Source organism: Castor canadensis, chromosome 8 (assembly GCF_047511655.1).
Source record: "Castor canadensis chromosome 8, mCasCan1.hap1v2, whole genome shotgun sequence".
In the NCBI taxonomy this organism is placed as follows: domain Eukaryota; kingdom Metazoa; phylum Chordata; class Mammalia; order Rodentia; family Castoridae; genus Castor; species Castor canadensis.
In genome coordinates this window covers 49,165,437-49,178,558 of record NC_133393.1, presented here as the reverse complement: position 1 = coordinate 49,178,558, position 13,122 = coordinate 49,165,437, and the positions used below count along the sequence as shown (strand labels likewise).

Sequence of the window (13,122 nt, the reverse complement as noted above, 5' to 3'; positions counted from 1 at the left end):
CTGTGTAAATCATAAACACCAAAATCAGTGATGTCCAATCAAGGGGAAAATGTCAATGTTGAAGGCCATTAATGAAAAACAGTACAGCACTGAAGTCTTCTTACCTGTCGACGGATTACTCCAAGGTCTCTTTTGGCTTTATTCACTAGAGCTTGAATTTCTATAGGATCCTTTACATTTTTATTTTCTCTGAAGGCATCTCTTATCCTCCTGACAGCATAAGTTCTAAATGAATTCAGAGAAAGAAAAGGTGTCAGCAGGTCTGAGACTATGCTTTTAAGTGGATTTAAAAGCTATCCCTCTAAAAATAACTGCCAAATATTCCCCTATCAATAAACCACTTTGATCTTTGCTCATGGGACAGGCAAACAGATTTTAGGAAAATAAATCTATCCCAAACAAGTCACATACAAATGGCTAAATGCCACTGAAATCGTCCTTAGGTTACTGGCTCTATGGAGTTATTCACATCTGGTTTGCCTTCATTAACATGGATAATTAAACCTCTAATGTGCAGAGACAAATCAAGAATTCAGAGGTTAAATGATGCACCTCATCATCATGCACTGAAATAATGGGAAGCTTTCCAACCCCTGTCTCTTCTGGTTCTATTTCTCTTTCTGTAATATAATATGTAAGGCTGTGGTCCACATCAGGATGCTAGTAAAATATTGGGATTATGCCAAAGTTCTTTTCTCCGTCTTGAAAGTGCTCACATCTGTTTGCATGTATGTATACACACACACGAATGCATGCACACTTCTCCCTTTTCCCCCAGATAAGGGGCATTTGCTGTATAGGAAAAGAGTTTAAGGGCAAGGCTTTTGACTCAGACAGGCTTAGGCTGATAACCTTGCTTCAGCTTCTATTGTTTGTGTGAACTTGGGCCAGCCTCTTAACATAAGGCCAGGCTCCTCACCTGTCAAAGACGTATAACATGGCTCAGGGAGGTCAGAAGAATTAGGCTTTATTAGGAGCGTTTGGATTTTGACACAGAGGCTAATACTTAGAGAGACTCAATAAATGAAAGCCACTCTTCCTATTATTATTCTAGTTAGACTCGAATGCAATCAGTATTACCTTTTTGGTACAGTTTGGGTAAGAGGGTAGAGTGGTCTGGAAAATTACCACAGAAAAGAATCAAGCGTCCTTAACCAGACATGCTCCCCATACTCAGACAGTCATGACTTTACCAGTCATCTATTACAGATTGGACTGCATCACACCAGACACTGTTTTCCCTAGTCTTTTTATGATTTGAGACTTTTAAAACACCAGCTAAAGAATCAATGAGATACTATTAGTAACATTTAGCAATAGAATGGAAACAGAGGCAAAGCAAGGAGGAAAAGGAAATACCAAAGCCCTTGATTTCAGAGCACAAATTTTGTTCTAGATAAACATTTCCAAAATAAAACAAAAATTCACATTAAAATGCAAATGGTAGGGCTTTATACATTTAAAAGCAAGAGTCTTATAAATCTTGCAACATTAGGAACCACAAGGAGAAAGGCAGAGTTTAGGAACCTGCCTTTCAGAATGACTCTAATCTCAACCCTCTGAGAATCAGCTGGAGAATTTGAGGAGCTTCTGCGTGCTCAGTATCAATGTTAGGGGCTGTAGTGATTGGAGAGGGAATCTATTTACAGCAGCTACCGGGCAACTTAAATGAGGATCATTTACTTATAAAGGGATATGAGAAAATTTTCCCAAGAGATATATGGCACACAGAGTTTTCTTATGTGGAACTGCTAATCTAACAAGATTTTAGATAGCAGCCATGTAAGTAAGTGCACATCAATTCTGATGCTCTTTTTTTGCACAATTTAACGGCTATTTATATAACACAGTATTTCTGTTCTTCTACTTACTCCAAAAGTTGCAAGGTAGGATTTTTGTTTGTGATGATAGGAGCAGACCCAAGTGTAAAATTATTTTTGTAACATGAATTGACCTCCAGGAATTATCTTTATTTTACTTTATTTTTTGGTGCTAGGGATTGAACCCAAGGCCTTGGGCATGTTAAGCCTGTGCTCTACTGTCGGAGCCAGTAGTGGGACCTTGCCTGTGTGAGTTGGTATCTGGCCTTGTGAGAAAGCTCCAAGGAACTGAGGCAAAAGCCTCGGAACCAGACTGTGTGTGTGTGAGTTGGCATCTGGCCTTGTGAGAAAGCTCCAAGGAACTGAGGCAAAAGTCTCAGACCAGACCTTGCCTGTGTGAGTTGGTATCTGGCCTTGTGAGAAAGCCAGACATCCAGAAAAACAGTATTCAAGGTTCCCAGATGGCTTCGTGTCCTTCAGATGTAAATAAGAAAGTTATGCTGATGGTGTGCTTCTGCTTCTCTGTTCCCATTTTAAAGGAGACATAACAAAGAGTTAATTTTAACTGTGCTTCCCTGTACTAATGTAACCTTCACATGTAATACTTGGCATGCTTTTTTTGACCATATGCTCTCTGTATAAAAGGAGTTTATAAAAAGCAAAGTATACTTCATTAAAGTGGCTATTGAGCAGGATTCAGTAGTTCACCCATTCTTTTATGGCTTCAGTCACCCAGGTCCAGCCGGTAAACAGCTTACACTCTACCACTGGAACTACATCACAGATCCTATCCATTGGTTTAACTTCATTCAGTTATGCAGCATAACTGCATTCAGGACACAGCATGGGCTTTTGAAAAAACAACATGAGTTACAGTAGCCATCACTATCTTGATTTCTTTAGAGTGACTAGTCCAGAATAGCAAAAAAAAAAAAGAGAACTGAGTAAGTTCTCCAAAGTTTTAAAAAATCAGAAAACAGTTTCAGACTCAACAAGTTTAAGGTTCAGAGTTCAGAAAGTTTTGTTCTACATTCTTATTTGTCTCCTGTTTTCCAAAGTCCTTACCTAAAGAAATGCAGCTCTAGATTTTGGGATTAAAAACATTTAAAGCAATCAATGGTTGTGTCAATTCCAGATGCACCTATGAAATGATGATATAATGGTGCCCCTCCTATTTGTTCCTCTGTCTTGAAACAATTTAATATGCAGGAGAAGACATTTCACTGGCTCAGAACCACAAAGATGTTATTGCATGAACAGTGTATTTCTCAGTTATGTGAATTTACATCAAATGATAACAATTTTGTGAAGGTGAGCACAAATATGGGTGAAACCTCGTATTTTATGAGAGGGCTAACCATCAACTATTTCAATCCTGCCTCTGCCTTGCTTTTATCACTGGCGTTTTTTCTTCATTTTTACTGGTTAGCAATGTAAATCATTCATTCTCAAGCAGCCGCTTGGCCATATCACTGAGCAAGAACTTTCCAAAGAAAAATGTACTGATGCTGTAATGAAAAGGGTGACCAGCTGCTACATGATAATGCTTTGTGTGAATATGATCCTCAAAGTGCTATTTGAAATAAGGCATGAAACATACTTAACAAATGAAATACATTTACATGGTGCAGTCCTGCTGAGTGTTAAAGGTCATTATAATTTCTTCATTTTAGCAGGCCACGGATGAAATCCCCAGCACTGCAAAAACACAAAATAACAAAAACCGAGAAAGGGCAACAGGACCAAACAGGAGAAGCAGTGGGCACTCACAGGAGAGTAGCACAATGCTGTTCCACCAAAGTCACTCTCCCTCCACCCTCCTGAAATCTGGCAGTTTCCTAGTGCACCTTCTGTGGTGTTTTCCTTTTCTACCCCTTCCATTATTACCCTTTGGTCTACCAGCAGATTTCAAGTGTTCACAGGTTCTTGTAACTGGCTCTTTTCATTACTGCAAGATTCAAAACTTCGGAGGTTCTTTCATTCACTCCAAAGCTTTGCAGCAGGAAGTAATGAAAGCTCTTCAGTGCCTGAGGTATTGCTTCTCTCCTTCCAGAACCACTTTGGGTCAAATGCAGGCCATAACAACAGCCTCCAGAAGTAGGAGGCTCACATCAGCTTTAGCAACCAAAGTGGGATGTGACCAGTTAATGAAATGTCCCTCATTCTTATTATTCTTCATTAGGATCCCGAATGCTGGCTTCTTTGCTGATTCATCCTGCAAACACACCTATGCCTCTTCTTGTACCTCTCCAAACCTAAAACAAGCTTCCAAGAAAACAAAACAAAACATGCCATCTGATTATACCATGCTGAATGTCTTTGTGTGACTATCTGTTCACTTCTGGAGATCTAGTCACAAGATTCAAGCCTGAATACTCAAAGGGCAACAGTGGTTTAAAACTGGACCACTAATTTTAAATTATTTTAAAAATATTGCAATTTTACCCAAGTGTAGTGGTTGATGCATGTAATCCCAGCACTCAGAAGGCTGAGGCAGTTTAAGGCAAGTGTGGGCTACATGGCAAGATCTCTAAATAAATACATACATACCACATTTTTCATAATGAGAGAAATTATTTGCAATCTTGTACTGAGGTATCATTTGCAATCTTTTCTTTTTGGTGTTGGAGAATGAACCAAAGGTCTATGCATGCTAAGCACATGCTAGACCACTGAACTACACATTCCATCCAATCCAGCCCCATGTTCTTCTTTTGTTTTTTCTTGGTGGTACTAGATTTTGAACTTAGTGCTTTGAGCTAGTGAAGCAGGTGCTACCACCTGAACCACACCTCCAGCCCAATAATTTTCTTTTGCAGTATTGGGGTTTGAACTCAGGGTCTCACACTTGTTAGACAGGTGTTCTACCACTTGAGCAACATTCCAGTCCATTTGCAAATTTTTAACTGAGATATCTACATTTTCTGGATAGAGGGCTTCACAGTTAGTTTAGGCTTCTCCTCTTGGTCTTCTTAGTCTCTTCTTTCTGTGGGCTCATCTTTTTCTGTTGTCTCTTGTATACTGTGTTTTCTAAGGTTGGTATGTGAACCTCTCTTTAATAAGACCTCTGCAATAATTGTGTCTGTGTCCTAGGTATCAACGATCACATATGTGCCACTGACATTTTGGTGTAAACTGTCATACACGTGCCACTGACATTTTCTACTATTTCTCCAGCCCAGACCTCTTTTCTGAGGTCTAAATCCATATTATCCACTTGCCTTTTTGATTTCAATGAAATATTCAGTAAAAATACAGATGCTTCTTCTGAGCATATTCAAAACTGAAGTCACCATTTTCCTTTCCTTTTGCTCCCAACAACCAAAAAAAGGAGCATTTTTGTGTAGCCAACTGCCCAAGTCAGACACTGGGAGATTTATTCCAAATCCCTATATTCCTTTATTCAACTCCCTATATTCAACTAATCACAAGACCTTACTATTTCAACCTTCCAAATCCCTTCTGAATCACCTTCCACTTTTTCAAACCCCTCGGCCCTGATCTTGGTTCAAGCTCTTATCGCTCAGACTAATGCACTAGCTTTGGGATTAGGATGTGTATCTGTGCAGAGTTTAAGCAGATGGATGCCAATGCCTACAAAGAGAAAGCTCAAAGACCATTTGAAGGTCATAAGCATCCTGGTAGGGATAGGGTGAAGATGAGAGGTGAAAACTTCCTTCTTATAAATGTGAGTTCCCACTAAAATGTAAGCCCACAGAGCAGGGTGTTTAGTGTTTCTTGTTCACCACTGTATATAAAATGCTTGGCTCAAAGAAGGTGCTCAATAAATGTGTATTGAATCAGTTAGCTTCAAAATATTATGAGCAGAATCACAAAGACCTTCAAAAGCTACCAATAACCAATGAGGAAAAAATAACAAAATATGAGAAACTGCCTAAGAGAGAATGAAAAGAGTTTGCAGCACAGATTAAAATATGCTGTGAAAGGTAGTGATACAGAATCCATAATTAGAATTCATTTAAGAAACACCTATCACAGGCTTGTTATGTCAGTGCTATGGTAGGTGCTGGGTACACAGAGAACAACAAGATTATTGGCCTCAGGGTCTGAGATATATTCAAAGAGATGAAATATGAAAGAAGCCATTCAAAGTGGACTCAAAGCGGCCTCTGAGAATTGCGGGGGTAATGAAATGGTTCTCCTCTTGATTGAGGTGGTGTTTCCACAGTCATCTGTGGCAAAACACTTAACCGTACACTTAAAATGTACACATTTTATTGTATCTAAATTATTCCTCAAGAAGTTGACTTTATGTCAGGTGCAGTGGCATATGTCTGTAATCCCAGCTACCCAGAAGGTGTATGTAGGAGGACTATTGTCGGAGGCTGGCCTGGGTAAAAATGCAAGATCCTATCTGCAAAATATCTAAAGCAAAAAGGGCTGAAGGTGTAGCTCAAGTGGTACAGTTCAAGACTCAGTACCACCACCAAAAAAAAAGTAATCTAGGGCTAGAGGAATGGCTCAAGCAGTAGAGCACCTGCCCGGCAAAACAAAACAAAACCCCCAGAAATCATATATTAAGAAAAAGCAAAGAAATTAAATACAAAACAAAGATTGCAACACAAGAGAGTATGTATATAGCCGAACAAATAGAAATTAGCACTGAATTACAGAAAGTAGATGCAAACTCAAATTCAAACCTAAAATATAGAAAAATGAAGTAAGCTGAAACGAAGTATGTAAGAAGAAAATTAACCTTCAAAATAAGGCAAAGGTATATAACCTTTGAATAGTAAGTGTGAACAAACTGAATTTCATAGATAATTATAATGGAATTGAATGTCCCAGTAGTGATTATAAAAAATTGAGAAGACTCATTTGAGATTTAATAACCAGAAGACAATGTCAATATTTTTACTTATAAAACCCTGAACTCCAAGGTTGGGAAAAAAACTTAAAAGAAGGACCAAGAAAGAGCCTTAAAGAGATTATAATCAATGGAAAATAGGTAACTATATCCTCAAATGCATATTTTCAAAACCCTCCAGGAAAAGCCACAGTCATCTAAAGTTCTGTTTTGAGGCCCCAAAAGGATAACAAAATAATAGCTTATGGTACAGATAACTTGTGGAGAGTTCTGTGGTAAATACCTAGTATACCTTATCTCACATGATGCTCACACAGTGAGATTATAAAAAATTTAGGGCAAGATCACAAGTCTAGTAAGTGGCAGAGCTGAGTTCTTTCTGAATCCAGCTGACTCCACAGAGTTTGTGAGTTTTCAGTCCTATGCTGTTTTTCCTCCAGAGGTCTATCCAATCTTCCATAAGTACTTGGTCCAAGCTAAGTTGTTTTTCATTTGAAAAGGCATTAAAAAAAAAACTGTCTCTGGCATCAAAGCTTAAAAAGGCATCTTATCTCTCAACACTGCTTTGAGTGTTCCTACAAATAGCTCAAGTGCCAGGCCTGTCTTAAGAAAAGACAAGTAGGTGAGAGCTTTAGAGGGAAGGATCTATTGATATAAGCACTAAGAGTACGTGAAATAATTGTGTTTAATTGTTTTAAAAAGGAAGACAGTGACCAATGAAGGGTAGTGGAGATGATATTACTATGAGAAAACCCACTATGGAGATCAAAGCTTCTGAGTTTTGGGGCAGCTGGAGATAAAACCTGCTACATACTTCCTAGTTTAAAATTCCCCAATGGTTTGCCATTGTCTTGAGACAAGGGTCAGATTCATTACAATGGATGTAATACAGGACTCAGCAGACTCCTGTTCATTTCTGCTACTCCACCTAGCATCTTCCACAAGGCCAAGCCAACCCAGTGGCATGGGAAGGCCTGTCTTTCCTCAGGTTTCTTCCTCTAAGGCTCACTATCCCTGCATACATGGAGCATACATCTCCAGTGGGAGTTTGTGGCTATTTCTTACTTGTTCTTAAAGGATTAGTCCGGTTAGAAACAAACATGACAAAAGATTGAAGTCCTTAGCATATAAATAATTCATATAAATCAAGAAGAAAGATATTAAGACCGAGAGCCATGAAAGATCATTCACAAGAGAGCACAAAGAATAACTAAAGTTAGAACAACAGGTATAAGAATGTTCTGCCTCAGTCATAATCAAAGAAATGCGAACTTAAGATACAATTCATGTCCATTCAACTAACAGCACTGTTTTTGGGTGGAGCCTGGGTGAACTCAGGGCCTTCCTCTTGCGGGTTGCACCCGCTGCCCTTTTTGCTTTAGTTATTTTTTCAGGTAAGGTCTCACATTATTCCCTGGGAGAGCATGGACTGTGATCCTCTTAATTATGACTCCTGTGTAGCTGGGATAACAGGACAGGTGCATGAGACCACAGCCAGCTAACTTTTTGCTGGCTTCGAACTGTGATTTTACAGATCTCTGCCCCACCGCCCCCCACGCCCAGTATCTGGGATTGTATGTGTGAGGCACCGCACCCAGCATTTTTAAAAAAGACAAAGGGACAGGTACATTCTGCTGGTAGGAAAATAAATTGGTACTTTCTGTGGGCAAAATAGCATACTAATGGGCAAAAATTTTCATAATCTTTTACCTATAAGCTCCAGTTTTAGCAATCTATCCTACAGACATAATCTGGATTGTTTACAAAGATAAATGCAGAACGGTGTTCATTACAGAATTATTTATAAGCATTAAAAATAGAATAAACCTACATGTTCAACACTGAAGTGGCAGTGTTCTAAACATATGTGCAGCTTTAAGTTGTTCAGTAAAGTATCTTATTATCACTTGACAGCAAAACAAACAGGACTTGCTTTTTAAAAATGGTTGTAGTATAGTATTTCATTGTATAGATATTAGAATTCATTTTTAGCCAGTCCTTTACTAACAGATATTTAGGTGGCTTCCTATCTTGCTCTTAATTGACACCCCTCTCTACTGCAGTGTCACATGCATTACATCTGAGGGAACAATTCTTAGAAATGGAGTTGGTCAAAAATATTTATTTTTGTAGCTCTGATAAAGTATTACCGATATTCTCTCTATAAAGGCTGTGTGAATCCATTTATCCACCAGTAATGTATGTGTGCCTCTTTCTCTAACATCTTTGCCGATACAACATATCATTAAATTTTTAGATATTTGCCAATGGCTGAAACATAATATTTTATTTTACTTTTAATTACGTTTTCTTATTATGAACAATACTGACCACATTTCTGTAAGTTTAAGGTCATTTGTATTTTTCTGTTTATATCCTTTGTCTTTTCTTAGCTGAGTGGTCTTTCTGCCTGATTTACAAGACTTATTTTAGAAGCTAAGAAGTTAGTCCTCTGTGCAAAGTTGCAGGATTCTTCCTAGTTTGTTGTCATTTGGCTTTATGTTTTTGCCATGTAGAAATGTTTACTTTTTATGTAGTCAAGTGTACTAGTTTTTATGTTAGGCTTCTGGAGCATCCATCACATACATAAAAGCCTTCTGTAATGGGAGATTAAAAAAAAAATTTGCTCATGTTCTTGGTAACTTTCCGGGTTTGGCTTTTCATGTTTAATTCTTTGCTATTCCTGGGATTTATTTTTGTGGAAAGTGTTGAATATGCATCTAATTTTACCATCTAATATTAAGTTTTTTTTAAAGTGAAGGATATAATTTTTTTTGTTCAGGATTATGTCAATTATGGAAAGCATACAGGCATAGGAAAAATCAGAAGGAAATAAGAAAGAAAGCATATTAGCAATAATTACTGGAGATTAGCCTTCCTAAATTATTACAATAACCATTATTTCTTTCTAACTGCCAAGTGTCCTGGTGACATAATGAAATTAGTAGTATACTATAATAAAGAAAAATAAAAAAATAAAGTTACAGGGAATGAAATAAAAATGAAAATGATGTACTAGGAAGTATGAGGCAAACTTGTTTGTTCCCATGAATGTAGCAGAATAGGAGAGACTGGCCTTGGACAGAGCCGTGGAGATATCAGACCAATACTTAAGAGCAGACAGAGAAGGGAGAAAAAAGGGTAAACATGGGGGCAAGAAAGCCAGAATTACTAATAGGGAATAAGAAGGCAACCTTTACATACAGGAGTAAGACTGCCAGGAGGCTATTAGCCACTTCAATGCGAATGGAATCAGCACACACTTGCTGAATGCAGTGTTAAACACAGTAGCAAAAACCTAATTCTTGGGAAAACATACAAAAACAGTAATTTGGTCTAAGAGGAAATTCATACCACAATTAAGAAAATGTATAATGAAATATACAATACATAAAAATCTTATGGAGTCAAAATAACAACAAAAAAAAATCTTGTGTAGTCAAAGCAATATGCAGATAAAAATTAATGATTTTCATATTGTAATACTAAAATAGCTAAATTTAATAAATTATTTCCTTATAGTCTAGCAAAGCAAGGTAGTAGAGTCCCATGAGCAAAAAGGAAACAAAGCTTTTAGAAAATTTGATAAAAATTAAAAAAAAATCAGTAAAATTAGTTAAGGCACTAACATTTAATGTTTTAAATATTATGGTATTTGGCTTATACATCTGGAAACAAAATAACAAGGAAAAAGGTGAAGAGATTTGGAAGTTTGAAGAGAATCATCTCAGAAATATTGTGTATAGATTCTAGAAGTTGCCAAGAATGAGAAAGGGCCATTTGAGTTTGGTTAACATCCAATATGATGGAACCAATTTGCCAAAATACGTGATGTTTTCCCAGCTGTGTTTGGCTGCCTAGGTGTAGTTAGCGAAAAGATAGATGTGTGAGTAAACCCACAGATGCAGTTTTGACAGAAGGATATAACAGAAGGGCAAAGAGGGAAAGAACACTTTCCAGGGCTCAAAGAGGGCAGTACTAGCTATTTTACCCTCATAGTTGCAAAATTCTCAAACAGCCAGTTCTTAAGACAAAGGTTACCCTCTGACTCAGTCCCCTCAAAAAAACCCAATAATCCTCCAGAAATTACAGTAAATTAATGTCTATTAAAACAATAAAATTACTGTGCAAGGAAAATTATGCAAAAATAAGAAAAAGTATATTCAAAATAATGACAAAAAATTCATGTAACTACAGATTTTAGATAAGTTTCTATGAGGATTATTTAAAATAACATTCTCTTAAAAATATTGTGAACTAGTGAAAAAAAGAAAGCAGATGCTCTTCTCTGTTCCTAGGGGAAGAATTTAGGGGCATTTCTGTCTAGGTGTCCTTTGTGTTACTTAAAAATATTTAAGATCTTTAATCTATAATTCATCAAAATTAAAACACATTATCAGTTTTATCTATCTTCACAGCCACTGACATTTTGTTGTCAACAAGATTTTTCTCAATATAAAGTAAAGGCCACCAATAAAATGTGCTTACCTTGTTTGCAGTAAGGCATATAGATCAAGCAGTGAGGAACCTGGCTGCTATTTCATTTGAGTTTTGATGTGGCTATTTAGTATGAAAGCTGGAATCCCAGAGGTGGCAGTTCTGGCTAAGTTGTCTCCCACTAGAAGCTGAGCCTGTACTTCCTTCATGGTGTCCTGCAAACTGCTCTCTTAAGGGGAAGGACAGAGGGAGATTCCAGGACTCATTTTTTCCACATCTACAAATTCTATTATGGAATTGGCCACGTTCTTTTAAAAGTACTATGACATAGATATGCCCCCTACACTCCACCAGACCTAGCTTGACCTACTATCAGAGAAGCAAGTTCAAGCTTTCATTATGTAATACGGTTAAACGCTAGGTTATCAAACACAATTCCCTCAAATTTATTTTAAAATTACAGTGTGAATTAGACAAAGTAAGATATGACCTTTAAATTATTTAAAATTTATGATGAATACCACCAACCTACAGTTTAATAAATTCTGGATTTCTAATTTATGAGAGGAAAAAAAAACAAGTATGAACAATGGGAATGGAAATACCTCCTGGTCAATATGAGGCAGATTAGAAATAGGGAAGCAACTGGGACTCAGGCAGGCTCAAACAGACTAAGGCATTTCAGATTAGACACTCCCTGAGTCTTTTTTCCATTGCAAAATTTCTGCCTGTCACAGAGCTAGGCCAAAAAAGCAAACCAAACCAAACCAAGGCACACAAAGAAAAAACACTATGGAAACTTCCATCCATGTGAAGTACCTGAGAATTAGCATAAATGCATGCTCAGAATAACTGTCAATCACGCTAGCTTGACCCACAGGAACCACCCACTCTTTCCCACACAAAAAGAAGTGGAGCGAAAACTGGTAAAATTTGAATGAAATCTGTAGATTAGCTAATAATATTGTATTAATGGTGATTTCATTGTTTTAACAGTTGTACAATGATTGTGTAAAATGTCAACCATAATGCAAATCTAAGCGAAGAGACTATTATTTGTACAAGTTATACAGGTGTCGCAACTTTTAAGCGTAAACTTATTTTAAAAAGTTTAAAAAAATTGTCAAAGAAAAAAATAAATAAAAGGGCCATGAAACAGAGAGCCATGCAGCAAACATGTTTCCATTCCACCTGGCCCACATGGCCAGGTGAGACCACCATTGCTTTTTGTGATGCCTTCCCCTTACCTTTACTAAACTCTATAACCTTTCTACTTCCACGTGTTCTGCTTGGATTCTTTCATGCTGGACACAAAGAATCTAGGCATCTTCTTATTAGAGATTAACAGAGACTACAAATGAATTTAAACCTCCTTCTTAGTATTTCCTATCGACGCTTCTAAGAAGGAGCCTTTCCTTCCCCCCCACCCCCAAATCCTTTCTGCTGCCATTAGTCACTAGCAACAATAAATGACCAAGGAAGGAGGGAAAAAGGGTAAACATTAAAACAAAGGGTAATGAAATGCAGAATAATTCTCCCTCACTCTTCCTGCACTGGAAGAACAGCAGAATTTTTATTGGGCTATTCAACAATGAAGAAGGCAAAACAAAACAAAAAACTATCAACAACAAACCTAACCCAACCAAAAATTCTAAATAAAAATAATTTGGGTATACAGTAACCTCATCCATTTGGCAAGACAGAAAGCAAGAAGAAAGTAAAAAAGGCCTCTGGACCCGAAGGTCATGAAGGCTAGAGAGTATGGTCAAAATCTAAGTGAGTGTCCTAGCTCAAAAGAACTGCAGGGAACTTAAATATGGGGAGTTAGACATGTCTGCTGCTGAAGACTACTTGCTTAGCAAGTGCAGAGTACTGGGTTCTCAATCCCAGCACTAACAAGCCTACTTGGAGTTCAAGAACTCTGAATTCTACATGTACATTTATGTAAATGCAAACATTAATCACATCCCTGGATTTATTGACAAAATCTGGTAGTCCCTTCTTCCTTTGAGGGGCTTTAATTTTATGTTTCATAGA

At 37.4% G+C, this 13,122-nt stretch overlaps 1 protein-coding gene across 3 annotated transcripts in view; it reads right to left on the bottom strand.

The window, feature by feature from the left end:
- The window catches only part of Lyrm4 (LYR motif containing 4), a 153,601-nt gene that overhangs the window by 113,470 nt on the left and 27,009 nt on the right, over nt 1–13,122 (bottom strand). For all 3 annotated transcript variants that reach the window (XM_020151421.2, XM_020151424.2, XM_074082975.1), the window contains exon 2: nt 105–225. In XM_020151421.2, coding sequence (XP_020007010.1) covers nt 105–225 — 121 coding nt within the window. The remainder of the gene's footprint in view (nt 1–104; nt 226–13,122) is intronic.